General features: G+C 32.2%; 8 protein-coding genes across 13 annotated transcripts in view; 5 read left to right on the top strand and 3 right to left on the bottom strand.

Moving 5' to 3' along the window:
* Positions 1–87: 87 nt before the first annotated feature.
* On the top strand, positions 88–4483 carry LOC143147216 (uncharacterized). 2 transcript variants are annotated; one of them, XM_076312283.1, is made up of 3 exons: positions 88–431; positions 496–739; positions 1394–4482. In XM_076312283.1, exons 1-3 carry the CDS (start codon positions 287–289, stop codon positions 1422–1424), a joined length of 420 nt encoding a protein of 139 aa, XP_076168398.1. In that variant the 5' UTR covers positions 88–286; the 3' UTR covers positions 1425–4482. The 2 variants fall into 2 exon arrangements, with proteins under 2 accessions (XP_076168398.1, XP_076168397.1); XM_076312282.1 differs by having other exon boundaries at positions 89–431; positions 496–4483.
* Wdr59 (WD repeat domain 59) lies at positions 679–6879 on the bottom strand. 4 transcript variants are annotated; one of them, XM_076312269.1, is made up of 20 exons: positions 5928–6874; positions 5755–5804; positions 5531–5666; positions 5254–5464; positions 5050–5183; positions 4801–4950; positions 4570–4729; positions 4422–4501; positions 4281–4347; positions 4000–4208; positions 3677–3940; positions 3446–3596; positions 3187–3380; positions 2960–3093; positions 2667–2876; positions 2467–2593; positions 1966–1995; positions 1378–1538; positions 990–1243; positions 679–904 (listed from the first exon to the last, which is right to left on the bottom strand). In XM_076312269.1, exons 1-20 carry the CDS (start codon positions 5979–5981, stop codon positions 765–767), a joined length of 2916 nt encoding a protein of 971 aa, XP_076168384.1. In that variant the 5' UTR covers positions 5982–6874; the 3' UTR covers positions 679–764. The 4 variants fall into 4 exon arrangements, with proteins under 4 accessions (XP_076168384.1, XP_076168385.1, XP_076168388.1 ...); XM_076312270.1 differs by lacking the exon at positions 1966–1995 and having other exon boundaries at positions 5928–6873; XM_076312271.1 differs by lacking the exons at positions 679–904; positions 990–1243 and having other exon boundaries at positions 1399–1869; positions 5928–6879.
* On the top strand, positions 6281–9318 carry Maf1 (repressor of RNA polymerase III transcription Maf1). The gene is made up of 5 exons (XM_076312281.1): positions 6281–7289; positions 7381–7521; positions 7730–8011; positions 8084–8203; positions 8279–9318. Exons 1-5 carry the CDS (start codon positions 7207–7209, stop codon positions 8346–8348), a joined length of 696 nt encoding a protein of 231 aa, XP_076168396.1. The 5' UTR covers positions 6281–7206; the 3' UTR covers positions 8349–9318.
* Positions 7581–13641, bottom strand: Cyld (ubiquitin carboxyl-terminal hydrolase CYLD). Of its 2 annotated transcripts, XM_076312275.1 has the most exons (11): positions 12895–13641; positions 12573–12708; positions 12267–12503; positions 11568–11743; positions 11390–11509; positions 11088–11311; positions 10818–10990; positions 10450–10746; positions 10259–10374; positions 9964–10180; positions 7589–9879 (listed from the first exon to the last, which is right to left on the bottom strand). In XM_076312275.1, the coding sequence occupies exons 1-11, from the start codon at positions 13372–13374 to the stop codon at positions 9689–9691; spliced, it is 2367 nt and encodes a 788-aa protein (XP_076168390.1). In that variant the 5' UTR covers positions 13375–13641; the 3' UTR covers positions 7589–9688. The 2 variants fall into 2 exon arrangements, with proteins under 2 accessions (XP_076168391.1, XP_076168390.1); XM_076312276.1 differs by lacking the exon at positions 10450–10746 and having other exon boundaries at positions 7581–9879.
* Positions 13642–14220: 579 nt separating this feature from the next.
* LOC143147484 (nuclear pore complex protein Nup93) lies at positions 14221–18063 on the top strand. Its single transcript, XM_076312735.1, has 7 exons — positions 14221–14453; positions 14755–14935; positions 15015–15978; positions 16050–16374; positions 16440–16796; positions 16866–16983; positions 17061–18063. The coding sequence occupies exons 1-7, from the start codon at positions 14227–14229 to the stop codon at positions 17370–17372; spliced, it is 2484 nt and encodes an 827-aa protein (XP_076168850.1). The 5' UTR covers positions 14221–14226; the 3' UTR covers positions 17373–18063.
* LOC143147487 (ADP-ribosylation factor-like protein 2-binding protein) lies at positions 16883–21454 on the bottom strand. Its single transcript, XM_076312742.1, has 8 exons — positions 21206–21454; positions 19340–19552; positions 18619–18903; positions 18349–18456; positions 18181–18287; positions 18019–18104; positions 17832–17928; positions 16883–17769 (listed from the first exon to the last, which is right to left on the bottom strand). The coding sequence occupies exons 3-8, from the start codon at positions 18635–18637 to the stop codon at positions 17677–17679; spliced, it is 510 nt and encodes a 169-aa protein (XP_076168857.1). The 5' UTR covers positions 18638–18903; positions 19340–19552; positions 21206–21454; the 3' UTR covers positions 16883–17676.
* On the top strand, positions 19125–21098 carry Nesd (SHC binding and spindle associated nessun dorma). Its single transcript, XM_076312695.1, has 5 exons — positions 19125–19171; positions 19242–20159; positions 20225–20429; positions 20500–20763; positions 20838–21098. The coding sequence occupies exons 2-5, from the start codon at positions 19255–19257 to the stop codon at positions 21096–21098; spliced, it is 1635 nt and encodes a 544-aa protein (XP_076168810.1). The 5' UTR covers positions 19125–19171; positions 19242–19254.
* LOC143147485 (pseudouridylate synthase RPUSD2) overlaps positions 21431–22065 on the top strand; it is a 411655-nt gene continuing 411020 nt past the window's right edge. Inside the window, exon 1 of the mRNA XM_076312737.1 lies at positions 21431–21547. Coding sequence (XP_076168852.1) covers positions 21530–21547 — 18 coding nt within the window. The 5' untranslated portion in view covers positions 21431–21529. The remainder of the gene's footprint in view (positions 21548–22065) is intronic.

Here is a 22065-nt window from a genome sequence, read left to right as displayed (position 1 = left end):
AGGTAATAGTACTTCGTAGAAAATATTGAGATCTCTTTATTGTACTAGGTTGTTCAATAAGTTTTGTCGTTTTTTCCGTTGTAAAAAAATACTGACACTTCAACTTTAAACAACTGTAAATATACGAATGAGTCGATACATCTACATGAAACTTCATATATGTTCATCAAACAATAGTACCATCTTTAGAAAAATAAAACGATGAACCTAATAACTCCATTTCTTATTGAACGACAAAACTTATTGAGCAACCTATTAAAATTTGTAATTGTAGTTAGTCAGGTGGATGTATTTAATTGCTGGAGTGATTTATGGTTTCGTTAAACAAAAGGAATATGCTTCTTTAAACAAGGTGTTTCGTGAACAAGAAGAAAATGCAAGAGCTGCGAGAGAAGAATATCTTGCTTGTGAAAAATGTTACATTAACATGGGTATACTTTAATGTTTTTTGCGACAACATATATTTTTGCAAATTTCGTTTCGTTTTTTTTACAGTTAAAATGAGAGAACTTGAAGAAATGATTTTGGGAACTGTTTCGTCTGACAAAATGTCATCTAATGAATATTCACTTTTAAAGGTTAACAAATTAGCCTCAAATAACAGCACAACAGAAACTATTACTCCTTCCAGTGAAAATAAAGTTGATTGTACAGTAAATCAGAAATCTGATGCGAACATATCAAAGAAAAACATTTATTATTCTCTTATAACATTACTTATACATATATATTGTCGCAAGTATGTACAATTTCTTTTATTTTATTTACACTTTTAAAAGGGCAGAACTTTCTTGTAGACAATAACATCCACAACCTGTAGGACACAATGTTTCACTCATGAACCATGTTGCCAAATGTTGTGTATGTCCTCCATGACCACAAATTATACAGAAATTACTTGGACCTGAATGTGTCATAAACAAACTATCTTGTAGTATATCTTTTTCCGCAAAAAAGAACTAAATGTTTATAATTGAAATTTAACGTACCTCTTACGGAGATATGACAGATAACACACTCCAGAGCCAGTCGTTTGCAATTTATACATTGGGGACCTCTGCTAACTTTGCTACATATCTGACATTCACTTTGGAATTCAACGCCTTTATGTGTGTCCAGAGGAGTTGTGCTTACGTGTTTTAATACTTGTGCACGAGCATCTAACAAACGCCATCTATGCAATACTTCAGCATATGCCTTTTTGTATCCATCATAAAGCGTAGTGTATTTTTCATCGAGTAACCTACATAATCAATGTCTATAATATCTATTAACTTATAAATAACTAAATTGATTCTATCACAATATGTTTTGCTATTTAAGTACAATAAACTTTTGCATTTATAATGGACAAAAATTTTAAAGTCTATTCTATACCTAATACTTTTTGCAGAGTCACCAAATGTGTCTTGAATAAGTTTTAAATCATCGAGTGAATCAGACCATGAGTTCGATCGATGTTGTTTCAAATTTTGAAAGTTCCATCCTTCTAACGTGGTATCAGCTAGATGAATCGTATGGTATGGTGAACCACCAGGCTAGAAGGATATATTGAATAACAGATAAATCACAATTCAACTCATATACATTCTGTCAACAATATTAATACATATATATAATCGACAAGTGAAAAGGCATTGTCTGTGATCACTTCTTGCACAAAGAAATTTGTCTTCTGTGCAAAATTTGAGGCATTATCACTACAGACAGTACATCACATATGTTGATTAATTACTACAAATACTTTGACAATTTGTCATGGTTATTGATCGTAATACAAGACAATTATAAATTCAATGTTTGGCGTTTTAAAACCAAGCACGGCCAAACCTGCATGCTTTGTAGCATCACGACACTTCCACTCCGATGCTGTAAGGCAGTAACAAATATCACCATGATAGAGAACCCTAAGGACCAATGTCTCAAACACGCATAATCGTACAAAATTCAAAAACCATGCCTTACCTTTAACCACCATTTTCCTGTAGAAAGCCTCTATAACAAAGATAACATTTGTATCAATCATCTGGTAGTTCTTGAAAATATATAAAATACTGGAACGAAACTACAAATGTGTAATACATTGGTATAGTATAATCTGACCAAATTTCGTTTTGTTTTGTATTTGAACTCATACTATACCATTTTATTACACATGATTACATTTACATTCTCAAATCATAATTTGCTCGTGCATCAGAAGAAAGAGATGTGTACTAAGTATGAAAGATGTGATATACTGCATTTTGGAAAGGCCAATATTGAAACATAAATTATGGTACAATAAATAATTATATTTGAAGAGCATCATAAAATACTGAAATGTTTAATGACTTTCACGAACAGAAGACAAGATATGATCAAAACATGGGATGCATTGATCGTTAATGATACTATAAGAACAGTGCAAGTGTCAGGCCATGCCAAAAACTTTAATTAACTCACAAACAAAAGCAACATACTTACACTGACATTAACAGATTTGCTATTTAGACGTGTTTGAGCAACGTCTGAATTTTCCGAACGATAACTAAATGCACAGCTCAGCATGCCCGCCATCTGTATGTCCGACTCATTGGCATAATGCTGTATTCTAAATGGCAAACAATAATTAACACACGATATTGTCTCTATAACATAATATTTACAATTTACTTGTAACGTACAAGGAATGAATTAAATTTTGACCAAAAGGATGTAACGGCCATGGAGCATCAATATCAGGTGATTGGCAAGGATTTTGCCCAACATTGGAAACTGGTTGTGATATCACAAGAGCGGCTAAACACCACGCCTGAACTAAATCAGGACGTTCCAGTTGTGCAGCAACATTTGCATTATATTGGCACATTGCTGGAATGTCGGTTATATTGATACTAATAAAAAACAAATAAAATTATTTAGCTGTGAGAGATATCAATAAACAAGTTGATATAACAAAATTACCAGTGTTACTTACACGTATTTTTCAGCAAGTTCCTTATTAACAAAAAATAACGAAGAGGCATCATATGTGATTACCATAAAATGATAATTTTTACAACATGATCTGTGAGACATTCTGTTGGTATTGTGTAATCCACGATTCATTTTCTGTTAAAGCCAGAGTAATTAGCTGATATATAATTATTGATAAAATTGATAAATACTTTGTATTACAATTGTTGCACAAAGATGTTTACTCACACGATCTTGAAAGTAAAAAGAACTAATGGAAATGTTATCGTTCGATTGTACGTAGGAATTTGGATACATATGTAAAAAATGTTCCCCATTGCCAATTCCGTTTCCCAATGCGGAAAGTGCTCTAGGTGTTGTACTCTCAGGTTTCATTGACGACCTTCTGGTGTACGAAGCACGACCAAAACATACAAGAATACCTATTGAAACACAGAGTTGAGTCCTAGTAGACGATGTTTTGATGCTACATCGTTTATTTACATACCAACACAACAAAACTTAGCACCCGATGTTCGAGGGAATGGTATATAGGCGTCTTGATAATTTGTACATATGTTAGAGGAACTCAAAAAATTTGCGTTGTCTTGAATGTCGTATCCTAAGTGACTACTTTCATTCTCGTCTTTTTTACACGTCTATCAAAACAGAAAAATATTATAAGACATTATTTAAATCAGTCATCAATAAGATTTGATAAGTATATGTTTCTTTTTACTTGTTCCAAAGTTGCAATTAATTGTCTCAGACAGGGTTCTAAACATGATCGATTTTTTTTAACACGCTGCTGAGCAGTTTGTTTCAGAACTTTTAATAACTTTCCCATTGTTGAATTGTCAATTGTTGTACCAGGACAAAATTGAAATGTAGGTTGTGCGCTGTATGGATAATTTGCAGGAAAATTTACTTTTAATATCACTCTATAACTTTTATTGGATGCCGTTACGGTGCAACTACGTTCTACTGCATCCATTGCATTGACCTGAAATGACAACAAATTTTACCTTCATATATCTCTATTATATCTATATATATTATTACCTCTATGTTTGGTATATTGATGTTTATTAAAGAAAATTCTTGTTGTAAAGTCTTTGGTTGTGTAGGGGATGATATTTCTTTATTATTTTCAATATATGTATCTGTTTCAAGATTTAACGTAGGTTCATCAACTTTTGTTGTTATACAATTCATTTCGCGATCATTTTGAGAATCATTAAGTTGTAATTGTTGAACAGACTGTAGTGCTCCTGTATTAATAATAAATAGATTATTTTAATGAAATTAAAAAGTTCTTATACTTTAATGCAACACGTACATACTTAAATTATTATCTTCAGAATACTGTGTATAAATAGATGTGCCGTCGTCTATGCCATGTCCACACAACTAAAAGAAAATTATGTATTTTATTTTTATATGAATAAGAAATGAAGCTTATTATATAGTACATAAATATGTACCTTTTTCAAAAAAGGATCAATTTTATATATTCTTAAACACTGATCTTTCGACCAAGTTATCAATTCATAGTCACTATTCTCTGTAAATAATGAATATATTTCATAATATTTTTTATTTCACATTAAAATTTATTTCTATAAGACATACCTAATTTTTTATGTCTCCACTGAAACTCAAGAACAACATCAGTATGTCCTACAAAAGTATAAATAGGTGCACTGAGATTTGTTGTATTCCATAGTAATAAACTGTTTTCTCCTCGACGTAATTGTGGTACCACTATTGTTACCAATCCTTCTCCAAACGGCTGTAGATAATATAGATTATTTTATAAAGATGAACACACTTCAATTTTATTAAATGAAATAATATCTTTACCGTATATCTAGCTCTCCATACTGGTGAATTAGTTGTCACAATACTTTCAGCCCTACGTGGGCAACTAATGTCGAAGATCTTTACTGTACAATCTTGACTAGAAGTTGCCAGTTGATTTTGTTGGAAAGGGCACCAATCTAAACCATGTATCTAAAATAACTTTTTCTATAAAGTTTCCTATTAAACTTATAAACTATTAAAGCAACTAATTATTAAAATAATTTCATCAAACCAAATAGAAGCATGTACTTTTGTTAAATGAGCAGCTATGTACTGTACAGGACTATTTCCTTTTCGTTGATCCCATATTTTAATATCTCCATCATGTGCTGTGGCCAACATATTGGAAGATAAACTGTTCCATCGTACTTGAGAAGAGCCAGCTATAAATTTAATCAAGTATATATCCAGCTATTTAAACAATTATTTTCCAATAAGAAAATATGAGCTCACCTACTGCAGACAAAGATAAAGAAGGCTTTCTATAATCTCTTATATCCCAAATATGTATAAATGTATCAATGCTACAAGAAGCAATGATATCTGGTTCCTTAGGATGCCAATTTAGGTCACTCACTACTCGTGTGTGTGCCTTAAGACTATTTGTTGTTTGCAACTCATAAACACCTCCAGTGAGTGACAATATTTCAATACGTGTATTGCTCTATGATTAAAAATTAATTGAATTTATAGAGAATACAATTAACACAAGTATCTTTCAATTACTGACCGACACAGCACACAGATGAGAATTTAGACTAGTAGGATTCCATTCTGTAGAGCCAATTTCATATTTGCTCTGTCGTTGAAATTTTCTCAAATCATCAGCACCTTCATCAAGATGCTTTACCGCAAAGCATCTACGTCTAAAGATAAGAAGAAAAAAAAACGCCCAAAATAAAAAACACAAAGTCTGAAAAAAAAAGACAGTAAACAGTAGTCATTGGTACTTACCCGGCAAGTAAAACATAGTTGCCAGTTGAATCCACGGCCATACTATTAGCCTGCAAGTGACAACAATAATTTAGCAATTAAATTATTCGGGTGTTATAACACCTAAAATCGAAGAGTACATTTTTTGCGATATTTAACGTACGAACGTAATCTTATGTCACGGGACAACGTACCTGTAAATCACGGTGTTCTGTAACCACATAGTCACTGCCCCAACGTTTTGACATTTTACCAATAAATTCGAATTCCTGTCACCATTCTGCAAGGTTAGAATTAAACCGTATACGCGGCTCAAGTTAAACCGCATACGCAACACGCATTATTCGAAATATATATACGACGCGTTGCACCGCGTCCTACATGCACACATCTTTATCGGTGGCTCACGATTGGCCGTGTGAAATTCACGCATGTATCCCCACCTAAAGCAACTGTGGATGAGGGGATAAAGCCAGGGGGCAAAACGAGGTAAAAAGAGTACGAGAGAGAAAGAGAGACAGAGAGAGAGGGAAGTTCAAGACGCTTCGTTGTGCTATTTCTGTCACGTAGAACGCATATATTCATTGTTGCATATAGGCGTTCTGACATCGAGACGCAAATAATTGGTAAACGGTGCGAAACAGGAGCGAAGAAGGTTGAAGTTTGTCGACCGACGATCATCACATCATACTTTAAATTGAAGTTTTGGTGTTTCGTTTGACAGTGATCGTGATAATTCAAGTGCTAATTCGAGCGACAACAATGTCCGTGATTATGGATTGTTTTCGCCAGTAGCGGACGTGTGAAGTTTGTTAGTCACTTTGTTTAGTTGAATTCCGATAAGCGATTCTGATCCGTCGTTGTTTCTATTAGCTTCGTGGCAGGTCCGCCAACGACTTTCTGTTTAGCGCGGGTTTTTTTCAATCGAAAGACGGCGTCTTTTATTTCTGAAGGGTAGTTTCTCCGTCCTTTACAACGATTTCCCTCTCTTCAGCTGGGCACGTCATTCGCGCAGCACAAGAAGCCAACAGCTCGTCACGACTGAAGCTCCAATTCAAAGACCGATTACCGAATTCGGGCTACGCACGGACGTAAATTCGTCTCAATATCTTTAATTAGAGTTCTGTGATGTACAAGCTCGGAGCTACGGGAAAAATCATTACGTCCACAATTAATTTCGTACACTCGAAAAGGAAAGGAATTTTCATATACATAAAACAAACGTACAAAGATTCAATAAGTCTTCGATGTCAAAGAAGCTTTTTAACATTTCGATTATATTGAACACCTTGACCGTGCGACTGAAAGACGAGGTCAAGATTTTGCCAAGAAGTATACGCTACAGGTCATTGACCCCAATGTAATGGAGCGTTAATGACATAAGAAGCGTTCATCCAAGAGATGCACCAAGGATACCCACTGCGTGGAAGCTGTTTTTACAGATCGTAAGGGGAAACTGTTGTTGTCGGCAAGATGAAGTTGCTGGAGAGTACACGTTTTGAAGCTATAAACAGTGCCTTGTCCATCAAGACCGGAGACAGCAAGATAATAGGCAGGTGAGATGATTAAATTGATATTTATTGGATCTATCTGATCTAACAACCTTTTGAAATGATATTAGACGTTGAGACTTCTTTTGATTTTCAGAATAGAGAGTTACTCCTGCAAAATGGCTGGAAATGATAAACAGTTGTATAAACGTTTCAATGCAGAGCAAGGATTTACTCCACATGATCTTCAAGCTTTATCACCACCACAAACATCTTTGGGAACATCACCTGCTCAAAGGTATTTTGGGTATTAAATGTTTTAGTTAAAATAGAATGTGATAATAATAAATATATGTGAATATTTTCTTCTTTAATATAGAATGTATAATTTTGTAAAATAACAAAACTGGTAAAAGTCTAAAATGTCTATGTTTACAGTTCGATAAAGTATATTACCTGTACATTAATTTAATCACAGTTTTTTCATATTTTTTTCTTTTCTATAGTCGCAGTGTTTCTGGCGATGAAGATGGTCCATTGTGCGACACAATCAGTAGAAAAACATTATTCTATTTGATTGCCACTTTGAATTCAGCTTTTCACCCAGATTATGATTTTTCTGATGCTAAGAGTCATGAATTCAGCAAAGAACCAAGCTTAACGTGGGTCATGAATGCTGTAGACAGCAATTTGAGTGCAACCGCAGGAGATCATTACCGCACCCTTCGAACGGCTTTATGGGCAGCCATCGATGATGAAATGTCATTAAATGAATGTGATATTTATAGGTAAACATCTAAATCATACGAAAACAAATTAAAGAATGTACTAAGTAAATTAATAATATGAAAATATTTTAGTTACAATCCAGACTTTGTGTCTGATCCATTTGGAGAAGATGGATGTTTGTGGTCCTTCAATTATTTCTTCTATAATAAGAAGTTAAAACGCATTGTGTTCTTCACATGCAGAGCAATAAAGTAAGTGTACTAACTTCATAAATCGAGTTTTCTTATTTGAACCCTTTTAAATGTTCTTTTTTCTGTCTTTCACAGTCCTCTCTATGTACTAGATTCTGGAGTTGGCAGTGACTTTGCCATGGATGAAGATGAAGATAGATACTAAATTTATTATACATATTTACAAACTTTTATCCCCATCTTTATTAATTCTGCCATGGGAAGGCAAAATGAACATTCAATTTCATCCATTATATAAAACTCTTCTTATTATGTACAATGATACATTTTAATTTTCATAATTATTTTATATATCTTCCTTTGCAGTGATGTTTGTTTCGGATGTAATATCGCTAATAGAAAATTCTCCTACCACTTTGCTCTTTAATTTCTTAGAGTATTAACATTTAATTATAGTTGACAGAGAATCAAATAGAAGAACAAGTTTGGGAGATTTTAAAAACCTGTTTTTTCCCGCCTGAAGCGTATTTTCCACGTACATATTATTATTCAATATATTTTAAGTATACAAGTCAAGTCACCTAAATATTAATCAAATTTGTGTAAATCCAACAATTACAGACATTTACGTTCTACATGATGTATTCGAGTTCGAAATAGTAGAGAAAATCTTTATCATTGTTTAAATGCAAGAACAAACTGACAACGGATTTTCAAATTGATGTTGTGCTAAGTTACTCTATTAGATTTGAAAGATAAATCAATATTGGGTTATTAGACAGGGATAGAAAATTATTAGAGCAACAGTAGAAGCTAAAAGTACAGCATTAACTTTTGAATCCTAGTCATTGTACTTTTAAGTTAGAAAAATTCAGCAAACTATTTGTGTTGTTTGCTATAAACATGTCACAAAATATTTTCAGTATATTATAGAACTTAGTATAAAACTGCTTTTTATTTTTTCGTGTGCAACTTCTAGCAAGTATACACGATCTTAATCTGTATTTATATGTAAATATTAATCTTCTCAAATTGCGAAGATTTCCATCCAGTTTGTCCAAACATTTTGATCAAATTTACGAATAGAATGCGCGATAGATAAATTTTATAATAGCGTGATAGACTTTCATAACAATTCTATGTAGAATGAAAACTTAATTTTATGTCATTGATAAATATATACCTGTGTATATATAAATATATCATGAATTAAAAAAGACAGTACTATGCTTGAATTAGATTCTTAGGTTTCAATATGAAAAAAATAATAATTCTGAGACGATTTGTATAACATCTGTATAACTTTAGTTTCTTTAAGACTACACTTTTTTCTGTCAGCATTTCAATAAACTTTATGAATCGATGTAGCTCAATTTTACACCATTCTTGTCTTTACTTCTCATTTTTACAAATAGATGTCTTTGCTAATAATTCTTTTTGTCGAACCAGTTTGTGAACATTGATAAATAAAGCACAAACATTATACCCAAATTTGTTGCATAATGGCTGTAAACCTAACTTACCTAAATTACTAGGCAATTCAACTTATTTGTACATCATAACGTCTGGAGATTGATACATGCACATGTAGGCGTCGCACAAGAGTCGTTTCGCATGCTCCGGTAAGTGACGATCATCCGTTAATTCAGTCAGATAATTTCCACCTTCTTCGCTTAACCAATATGGGAAATCAGGGCATGGAACCATTTCTGGTATGTTGTAACCATTTTGTTCCCCTGAACAATTAAGAAATAAAATATAACATTCCATACAGTATCTCAAAGTTCGTATAATAAAGATAGAAAACGTGGATGAAGTACCTTTTCTATCAGCCATAGAGTCAAAGAAACACCATGGTGCTTCTGAACCAGAACCACATTTTACAAAACATACGTAATGAGATGTTTCGATGCAAACTACTGCCGATAATTCCAGGTACAATCGTGGAACAGGACAATGTTCTTGTAAGATAGCAAATTCCATTGGTACTATAAGCTTTTTTGGTTCATGATTTGTTCTTCGTTCGTGACGATGAACCTGGAATATATATAATTCGTTCTCTAAAATGCCCCTGACTTTATACTTTTTTCACTTTTACTTTTCTCTTCTGTTTACCTTCTCTAAACACTGCAAACAAAAGGCAATACTCTCGAGTCCAACACCGCATTGCCCGTAACACTCTTTGCACTCAAACTCCGCTAATTTTCCACAAACTGTACATTGTCTGGGAGCTGAAAAAAGAACATTGATAATGATTACATTATCTGCATAATTTATTACAATGATAATATTTTAGTGACATTTACAATCTTCGATTATGTCCGTTACGTCAAGTAAAAGTGTAGGTTGTATCTTTTGATACATTTTGAATGACTTTCCAAATCGAGGCATTTGTATAATAAGACAGGACGGGACCTCTTTCAATCTTATGTTACTTGTAAGAAAACTTTGTTCTAACAATTGTTGTACAGTTGGAAGATTCAAATGATCATCTTTTTCAACGAAAAGTTGATAATGGTAGGCATCCTGTCCAGAACTTAACTTGAGAAATGGCTCAGCATTTAAAATTTGAGCGACTAGTGATGTTAGAAATTCTTCAGGATCTAAGACAGTTCAAAATAATTTTAACTCGATTATTGATTATCAATAATCAAAATACATTGTGAACACAAACCTTTTTCTTCACTGGTAAGCCCAGATACTGACGACAATTTTTCAAGCAATGTTCGAAGTTTCATTACATGATCTGCTCTGACAAACATATTTTTTCTAAGTGGATTTACTATTTCTTCACGTAATACCCTTTGCACTTCTTCATATTGTGGACAGTCTTTTTCGTTTGGCGGTCTGTAATATATTAATATATATAACATATTTTTTCACTTTGAATAAAAAATTATTCTTGTTTTTGATGAAAATAAACTAAGTAACATTTAATTATTACCTAAATAAGAGATTATCAAATACACTAGTAAAGGTGAACATGCTAAAAAGAGTGGCATCCAAGTAACACGAATTATGATGACCTTGAATTCCTCGATATTTTCCACAAATACTTTCCAAGTTTCCTTTAACGGAAATAGGACGCACCATTCCGATAATCACGGAGCTTTCCATATTTCCAAAATTATCTGTATTTATTGGTGCTGCGGATTCGTCAATTTTCGCCTGTGACAATATTGTCTTTTATATATTAAAAAAATAAAATGTACCAGACAAAAATATTTAACATTCTTCAATACTTACAACCATTGCATCACAACGAGAACATTTTTCAAGGTCTGTGAAAACAGCTCTGTAAGGCCGACAATGAAAATATCTTACATCCTTGTATGTTCCATCAGTACCTGACGGGTGACCATCGTCCTAAAAATGAAGCAATTGTATATTTTACATGCCAGACTTACTTATTCATTATACATACCAGTTCTACAGCTGCCATTAATTTACTAGGAGTAATACCAGAAGGTGTTCCAATCCAACGAATGACTCCATAGTGTACATCGGAATCCAAAAGAACTTTTACATTGGAACCCACAATTAAGTCTGTGTTTTCCACCCGTGCAAACTTTTTATTTTCATTTTTTTCTGGTGTGCTACCTATAATAATAATAATAGTAATAGTAATAATAATAATAATAAGGGTATAAATATTTCAACAAAAAATATTGCACTAGAAAATATGAAAAATGCAGTATAAAGTAAAGTAGTAGACTATATAAACATGATACGCGGAAGTGCACTAGAGTTCACACGAATTTTTATTTTCCCTTACTATGATCCAATGGACTTGAATGTTCAAATTCCTCTATGTCACTGTACACATTTGATTCTATGTCACTGCTCCATTTATGTTCTAATACAAAGGTAGGAATGTTTTGTATTGTAGCAGCCATTTTACAATAAAATTATAATAAGTTTACAACGCTGAAAGACTTGCCGGTAACACTGAGACAGGCTAAGATTGTGTCTATTTTTAACTGCCTCAGTTAAGAATAACTCCCTCTACTACATGCAGTGGGTAAAGACAAGCATACTATGTGGAATTTCTAGCAAAGCTAGCAAAATATTCTATTAATCAAGAAGCCAAGCTTTATATTTATTTTTGTACTTTTACTATTACCAGATTGTATATATGCATGGACATTTGTGTTTTTAGTTACATTGCTATCATTTTCAAGTGTCATTGATTTTGTCAACTGGAGATATTCTTTTGATAGAGACCGCTGATCCCTGTTATTATTTTTATTATCATCGAACGTAGCAAATTTTTCTAAAAGAACAGATGGGGTGGAGTCTAACACAGATTTTTTTTTGTCATTCATGTAATTATTTCCTGAATCTGTTTTTAAAAAAGAATCTGAAATTGAAAATATGTTAATAATATCACAAGTCAAGAGAAGCAGAATATTTATTTCTGTACTTTTACCTGAGTTTCCCAGACCTATGGGGCCTTCAGGCTTTAAAGGGAAAATGTTACTTAACGTAGCAAATCTCCCTTCTGAATGAGTAGAGACAAAGTATTCTTTGCTTAACAAAGCTGTTTTAGATGATTCTTGACCTTCCTACAATTAGATTATTGAATGCACATTAATTTAAACCAATGAATATAAACAATTCCAGAAATTAGATAGGACAATTATACTAATTTATTTACGTGACTTAAAATCCAACACTGAGACATTACACTATTATAGATTATACAAAAACATATATTTTGCAATTACGTACAAAATATCATATAAAATTACCAATAAGTCAAGGCCAAAGTAATATCCTTGACTAAGTTGTGGAACAGGTCCTATATATTTGATAATAGCTAAATATTTGCTATACCCCTGAGGATCAGGACAATACCAAACAGTATGATCTATTTTCAGGCTTATGAGTTCTTTACATAATAATTTATGATTGGCCAAGCGAACTCTTTCTTGAGGTACCGATACTGCAGGCAGAAATTTCCATACATCTGACGAGACAGGAATCAAATCAAATCTATGACAACGCCATTCAGTACCACGCCAAACTTCTGATCCTGTTGTGTCATTGACACGTACTCTGAGTGCACTGTCACCCAGATCTTCAAGTGCCTCCACGAGCATGCCGAGACGCAACGTATTGACATTCTTGTCACATTCACCCGATATACGGGTCAGAATTGTGTTTTGTTTGGCAACGTAATATAAGAGGAGCTGACGGTCCTCCTTGCTACCGGCATTTCGTTTTTCCATAATTAATTACGGACTATCATTGCGATAAAGCGACTTGTCAGCCACGACGTACGTAAAGCACGCGGATAAAATGCAACATTTACCTCTTTCATTGTATAGTTTTTGTCTCCGAAGTAAAGATCAAATCAAAAGAAATTCTTTTATGCATGTCGTTTATTAGGCTAATCAAATTTGCAGACAACTGATAGAATTATTTAAGGAAATATCGTTCATGGATACGCATGAACGTTCGCGACAATCAAATTCAAGCATAAAATTACACTTTGACTGTCAATTCGTATAGGGTATTTGCCAGTGAAGATGTCAGACTGCAATAGTGGCAGCATTAATTTTAAGGCATATTTTCATTTAAATTAAGTGTTCCGCATAAATCAGAAATAGCGATAGAATTTCTTTATAATTTAGGTTTATTTTACATATATTTTCCATAATATGTGTGATGCTGTTGTTGAATCCAAGCAGCAGAAATGTCAATCATTTAATTTTTTATTAATGAAATGATATACAGTAAGTAAATTGAATTTTTTGATACTTCGTATAAAAACAAATAATTTTTGTTTAAAATATTTTTGGTTTCTTTTCTTGTATAATCTATTTCTTTTACTATCGCCTTTGTGTCAAATTTTCTAATATTTATATTTAATAAATATTAGTTAAAAGATGGGAATTATTTTAATACATTACTAATCATACCTAAATAGCATAAATTCTTTATATCGTTTTTATTTTATCATTCAGTGAGAACGTTAGAAGTAACGAGATTCAATATTCTGTAGCAAAATCAAAAATCCCTACCACTTCCATTTGTTTCGTTCCGTGATTTATAGAACTTGTGAACATTGTGTTTCAAATATGGGCGATTTTGGGCACACCGATATGTTAAATACGGATTCCTCGCGAGTAACAAGAGATTCTGGTTTTAGTGAATTATTGCGATCAGCAGAACAATTGTCTGCTGCTGTAGAAGGTAATGAAGAACTTCCTCAAGTTGAGAGAAATCTTCGTCAAATCTTAGAAGCTTCCAACGAACTTTGGTCTCGTGTCACACAAACCGGTACTCAAGATAACCAAGTTCAGGCGTAAGGAAATTTACAAATTTACCATAGATAAAATTATAAATAGTTCTTATAAGTTTCTTTTAAAATGTATATTTATAATGAAAATTGTATGTATTCATTTACAATCATGTACGAAATATAACATAACCTACAAATTCTACAAAGTTCTGGCGCCAAAACATTTCTATTTATTGTTATCGAAATTTTTGATAATGATTAGGATTATTTATTTCAGTTCACGATATAAAAATATATTTTGTAATTTTTATCTATTGAGTTTTATTTTATTGGCCTTAAAAAAGACAATATGTTATAATTTTAGGCATCTTTTGCTTGGATCACGTGGGGTTGATTTACCTCAAATATCACAGAAATTAAGTTCACTTAGTGCAAGACGCACATTTGAACCCTTAGATCCAATTGCAGATACAGATATAGTTAGTTATCTTAGAAATGAAAAAGAAAATGCTATTTTGTCAATCATCGAACAAGTTCATAAAGACGTAAGAGTTTTTATATTATTTTTCTACGTAAGTGGTGTTTTATGATATTGTATACTAAGTTTATGATTATTTGTTTTAGACATTTGAACTTACTAGAATTCAACAAATGGAACATATGTTGGGAGAATGGAAGCAAATGCGTTATGAAATAATAAATGGTATGACAGGTCCATCTGGAGATCTAGTAGATTTGAGCGGTACTCCCCAGCGCACTAAATTAGCTGGATCAATGATCAGTGGCTTATCTAGTGTGGAAGTAGCTTATGTCAAAGAATTACAAAATTATAATGATCATGTACTTAGGGGAATAAATAAACCAAGCTTGTTTGATGCATTTTGTAAAGCTGCAGAGTCATTCAATGACAAAAAAATTGTAGATATTTGGCAAATGGTTAAGTATATGGTAGACATTCCACCAGTTCCTAGAGAAGATCAAATTAAATCCAGAAGTACTCCTATTGTTGAGAAAAAGATTGTATTGCAAGCCAGAAAATATTTAGAAAATAGATATAGAGATTTTATGACTTCTGTCATTAGTGAAAACTTGGCACAGGCAAAGAGAGGTGGCATTCCAGGCACTGTGCCATTAGTTAAAAGTTTTGTAAGCGTCAAAGTACAAAATCTTAGAGATTTAGAAGATGTTATGGTCAAGGACAAGCCATTATGGCCTTTAGTCTATTATTGTATGAGAGTTGGTAATTATAAAGCAGCATTGTGTTGCCTTACTCAGTGCAATACAGAATTTCAAGAATTTAAACTTGCTTTAGAAGAAGCTTGTAATGACCCCCAACGACATCCTAGCAGTTATGCAGAATCAAATCTGAAGCTGCACTACAGAAAGCACGTAAGATCAGTTACAGATCCATATAAAAGAGTAGCATATTGTGCATTAGTGCCTTGCGAACCTGATGATTTACATTCTGAAGTAATTTGTACAGCCGACGATTATTTATGGTTAAAATTATGTCAAGTTAGAGATCAACCAGATTCAGAAAACAAGTTGACCTTAGATTATTTACAAACTACAATTTCAGAAATATATGGTAACAAACTCTTTTTTTACATTTATAATAAATGATTAGAATTAATATAATTGATTATGTAAATATTGCAGGAGAATCTTATTATCACGCGGTTGAACAGCCGTTTGTGTATTTTTCAATGCTATTTTTAACTGGTCAATTTGAAGCTGCAATTGAATTTTTGGCAAGAGGTGCGGGAGCAAAGCATTTGCCGCATGCAGTGCATTTAGCAGCTGCTATGCACGAACATAATTTTCTAGCAGTTAGTCAAAGTGTCTTAGCACCTTTGCTGAGTGTTGATCCTGCTGACAAACCACCTGCCAAAAGATTAAACTTTGCCAGATTAATATTGTTGTATGTTAAACGATTTGATTCCACAGATCCAAAAGAATGCTTGCATTATTTATTCTTATTGAGGTTCGTATGAAGAAATATGTAATTGTATAGTTTTGGAATCATATTGTATTATTTTTTACTTTTAGAAGTATGAAAGATCCTCACGATCGTAATATGTTTGCTGCATCAGCTGCAGAAATGGTAGTTGAAGCTTCACCAGCAAATAAATCTCTGCTAGTTGGAAAGATACACAAGGACCTCTGGGTTCCAGGAATTTTAGATCTATTTCAAATTAACACACAGGATGTAGTAAACATCAGTGCAGATACATTGTACAGGAAAGGTCTTTTGGAAGATGCTGTAACAATGTATGATATTGCTGGTAATCACGAAAAGGTTCTTAGTTTAATGTGTACCCTTTTGGCACAAGTTGTTAGTCAAAAGGCTTCTCCAGGTTCATTGAGATCTCGATTGCAAGTCACCACTAATGAATTAAATGCAAGGTAATATTAAAAGAAGGTAAAATTTCATTATCATTATTTCATACTACATATATATAACTATGCTTTCAGGTATCAAAGTTTCGAGATTCAAGCACCATCTGAATTAGTTTCTGCGTTTCATACTTTGAGACATCTAATGGTGTTTTTTGATCAATTTCATAATGAACAATATCAGAGCGCTCTTAGGGTGAGAATTAAACAATGAGTACTACGTATATTTAAATATTTCTTAATATTAACATTTTTTTATTGAATTCATTTTAGACTATTGCAGAATCAAAGTTGTTGCCGTTACACATAAAAGAAGTTGATGAAAGAGTGAATGCTCTACGTCGCGTGTCACCCGAAGTAGCTGGTACATTAGCCGATGTACTTCTAGCAACAATGACGATACATCATCGTCAGTATCAAAAATTACGATCGATGGAACCAGGCGATGAAGAAGCACGAAAGCAACAACTTCTCGATCTTCGAGAACAAGCACGAGCGTTAACGAGTTTCGCGGGAACACTTCCGTATCGTATGCCAAATGAAACAAACAGTAAACTTGTACAAATGGAGATTCTTATGTGTTAGATAAGAAATTTATAGTGTTTCTCATTAATTTAGTTTAAATACAGTACTTCAAATAATACATTAAGCGTATGTGTACAAGTACTGAATTCATGAGGCACAAAACTAATCAGTGTCTTATTAGATCCATTTTCAGAGTATTATCCATGCAGTGTATATATTTTTTGTACTTCCATAAATTAAATATAAAGGAAATTGTAAACATAATAAACAACGTATTGTCTTCTAAGAATTATCGTTGAACATGACAGATATAAATATTAAATATTACATAATTTATTACTCAGATGTATCTAAAAGTATGGTTTTATGTAAGAGAAGCATTGTCATTCATATTATATGTTTTAAGACATGTGATAGATATTCCAGAGCTGAGATCTTGGACTCTTCCTTCCTTCACCTGAAATTATATTGTTATTAAGATTAATCTTTATTTTATGATCTTATATTAATAATACTTACAGCTCTATAGTCAAGAAACATTTCTTTAAAAGCTACGTAGTCTGTGAATGTTAGTAACACTTCAAAAACTTCACCTTCCAACTTATTTCGTCTATTACTATATTGTTTAATAATATTCAAACAAATAAAACATTTATTAATCAATATGTATGAGATTTATACATATAAATGAAATTATAGTGCTTACCTTAAGAGTTGTAAGAATGTGTTTATATTAAAATATGGTATGACTTTCTCTAAATAATTCACTATATAATTTTCCACAACCTTTTTCTATAAAAGAAAAGTTAAGTATTAATACTTCTACCTATAAATATGAAATATGGAATTATTTTTTTAAAGTACTTACATATTCGTTAAATATATCTGTATAAATTAATTTATTTTCTTCGACTGGTTCAAAAATATTCCAATACTCATTCAAAAATTTTTTTTGTATGGCATTAAAATCGTCTTCTAGAAATGCAAAAATTTATTTAAGTAATGAAATTTTTGGAATACTGTTTTCAATACATACCTAAAAGAATATCTTCTATATGACCAATAATCTCGTCGAAAAGATTATCTTCTGTGCTTTTAGAACTCTGTCCCATATTTTCATCTGCATTTATTAAACAACAATTATCTGTCAAATGCAAATTTTGATATATTTATTAAAAACATAGTACCACGATCACGTCGTTTTGTTTACATATATTAGTATTAATGAAAAACATACTTAAAAATGTCTGTAATATTTAAAAGATAACTGTACCCGTAATTGTATATAATAATAATATAAACAAACCTATTTCTTCTTCAGACATAGTTCAAATTGATAACGAAAATAAGGCACTGTTTATTTTGACAATAAAGTCAATATATCTTCTGTCAGAAATTGTTCATATCGATAGGTCAATAATTGTTGGAAACGATAATCGAAATGAGACAACCAATCACCATCGACAACGTTGCATTTCAAATTTTTTACAACAGTTTTACCTGCCATACAGCAGAGAATTAATTTAAAATCTTTTTGTAATCATTCAAAAGAATGTTGTCTTACGAATCGTTTCCATGTTGTGTTTTTATTCTGTGGAATAACGTGCATTCAAAGATATAGTTCAATGGATGTATGGTTTTCATTAATATTCACGTTAATTTCGATAAAAAAAGCGGGCAATCATTTATTCTTTGACTGAAACGTTGTGCTCTTTTGTTTTTACCGTTATTCGATCTTTGGACTTCAAATATTCTAAATATATGTTCTTATTAGGAAGATTTTTATCTGAAATTTTTGTTTAGCTTTTTTCTTTAATTTATTTTTCGTAAAATTTTTGAAAGAGATTCGAGACCGAAAGGTAAGCACTTGTGTATACAATTAGTATGTCACTTTTTAAAGTTCTATAAGTTTTATGTTTTATTTCATAGGTCACATGCATCAATGGAGGTATACACTTTTGACAAAAGTCTTCAAGAAAGATTGGTTGAATTAACTGAAATATTATCCAGCAGAGGTGAAATTGTACCTGCATCTCAAATTCAGGCAGAATGGTCTTATCACATAGAGCTTGTAATAGAACCTGTAGGTTGGCAGGCATTATGGAAAATACCACGGTTAATTTGTGAAGATTTTCAAGTTCATTATCCTACCATAGTGGTGGTAGAAGTCGAGCAAGTTGATTTTGCCGATTTATCAGCATTGGTTAAAATCACTGCTGTTCAAGATGAAATTCATTTACCTGAAAAGTATGATGTACAGCTGGTAGAGCTTTATCCAACACACACTCAAGAGAATAATGTCTTGGATGTGGTAGGCACTGCAAATTGTATTGATCAGTTACGATTTTTTTTTAATTATTTATGGATGCCATGGGATATGGATGACGATGATAATACTGATTGGGTGTCTGTACATTTAGAAACAAGAATCAGGTTGTTTTTTGATATGAAAAGAGGTGTGGTCAGTAAAGAAACTAGTGATGTTATTAGGAGTTTAGTAAGAGAAGGACGAGAGATTCAACAACAGATATCAAAATTAGAAGACACTATTTCCGAAGGAGAAGAATCACACGAAATTGTTGATGGGGGAACAGCATGTCAACTAATGAAACTTCATTTTCGAATTCAACAAATTAAGAGAGAAGTAGAGGTTCTTGAAAATCCTGCTATGAGAGAAATCCTTGTGAGGAATCGAAATTTATCCTTAAATAATGACAAAATACAGGAGCAAGAAAGTAAAGAAAAAAGCATGGAAGGCCATTTTGTGTGGCTTGGTGGTACTTTAGAAGAAATGAAGGAAATTATAAGTAAAGTTCAAGCTTGTTTGCCTGCAGGGTTATATTTTAAGTATGTTTGACAGATTTTATGAATGATATATTAATTAATTATTAATTCAAATATTCAATATTTAGAATATCTGGATCTTTACAAGAGACCCTACATGCCAGTGATGCTGGAGATGTCATTGTAGTTGGAGAAGGAACTCATCTGATACAAAGTGCCGGTAATTTGGAAGAAGGAGGCACAATTAGGGGAGTTGATAATATAGAACATACTATTCTTTCCGTGAAAAATAGTGAAACTGCACCATCATTGCTTGACTTTTCTGGCAGTGAAGTAAGATATTCTTTAGAAACTACTTCTAAGTGATTTTAATTCTGGTTTACTTAAAAATGTACTTTTATAGGTCTTATTAGATAGTGTTACTGTGGATGTGGGTGAACTTAGAGCTGCTGTAATAGTTAGAGCTGGAACTACAAAAATAGTTAATTGTAAAATTTGTGCTTTAAATCAGAGTATAGTCAAAATAGGAGTTGTTGTTTTACCTAAAGCGAAACTAATAATAGAAAATACAATGTTCGATGGCCTTGGAACTGCTTTAGTTATTTACAGCAAAGGAGAAATACTCATGAATAACTGCAGCTTTAAAAATTGTGCAGAGGGTATACAGGTGTGTTATTTATTTCCATGTTATTACATGTATGCATTTATGAAAGTAATAATATCATAATATGATTTGTTTAGCTTCATGACAATACAAAATTGATAGCGAGTAATTGTTTCCTGGGACACTTTAAAGAATATGCTATTCGATTGGAAACGCAAAAATATTTACGTGGTTCGGAAAGCAAATGTGGTGGCCCAGAATTATTAGAAAATATATCTGAAATCTCGTTGAACGATTGCAAATTAGAAGCTAATGGCAAAGGACATGTGATATTAAAACATGGAACAACGTTTGCTCTGACAACGAAACAAGATGGAACTATAAATACAGAGTCTTAAAGTAATTTGATCAGTTAAAAATGTTAAAAATGTTCTGCATTTATTATGAAAGTACATGTAACCATGATACTCCTGTTGAAATATAAGAATTTTGTATTTTTGTTTACATGAAAATCTGCAGAGTTTATATTAAACAGGTTTTACACGAAAGAACAGAATTATCTTCATTCTTTCAATTTTAAGAGAAGATACTAAAAATCAACTTTAATTGTATGATTATAATCTTTTTTAGCTTCTAACAGTTGAACAAAGAATGTAGGATGTTTTTCAAAATTTTATTTTATCGTTGAAACTGCCACCGATAGATGGCAGCACCATTCTGAATTGTCAGCTGTTACTACATGTTCTGTAATTTGAAAGTGTGCGTTCAATCTCAAGCATAATATATTGATTTAGTGCGATTATCACGTGGATATAAAGTAGTTGTTTATATGTGGAACGTGGTCTTTGTAAGTTTTTGATCAGATATATATTTGTCACGTTTAAATAATTTTTTGCTAGTAATCCGAGTTTGCTTCCTAACCTTATCACGTTCTTCCAATATTTTTAGATTTTTCTGTTACTGACATTAGTATTCAATATTTTGATAAGTTCAATTTAATGGTTCTATCTATAGTTTTAACGTAATATTTCTTAAAAAAGATGTTACATTCAAAAGAATTTCAAAATGCAAGCCGGGAAATTTAACCTATAAACTTATTTGGACAGCGTTACAATACATATCTACATCTATGTTAGATATGTGTATATAAATATTACTTTCAATATATATAGAAAGAGATAACGCCGTTATTGTGCATTGCCGTAACGTAAACGATAATTCGATTCAAATCATTCTCATTGCCGTGTTTGTTTAAGACTGTAGCTTGTTCATATCTATAAACGAAGCTATAAGTACCTGGCCATGTGGTGATATCACGTGCATACGGATGAATGAAGTATTGCGATTTAAAAGCTCGCACTTTCG

The sequence above is a fragment of the Ptiloglossa arizonensis genome, chromosome 5 (assembly GCF_051014685.1).
Source record: "Ptiloglossa arizonensis isolate GNS036 chromosome 5, iyPtiAriz1_principal, whole genome shotgun sequence".
In the NCBI taxonomy this organism is placed as follows: Eukaryota; Metazoa; Arthropoda; class Insecta; order Hymenoptera; family Colletidae; genus Ptiloglossa; species Ptiloglossa arizonensis.
Note: the sequence above shows the minus strand (reverse complement) of the source record. Positions and strands in the feature narration are given on the sequence as shown.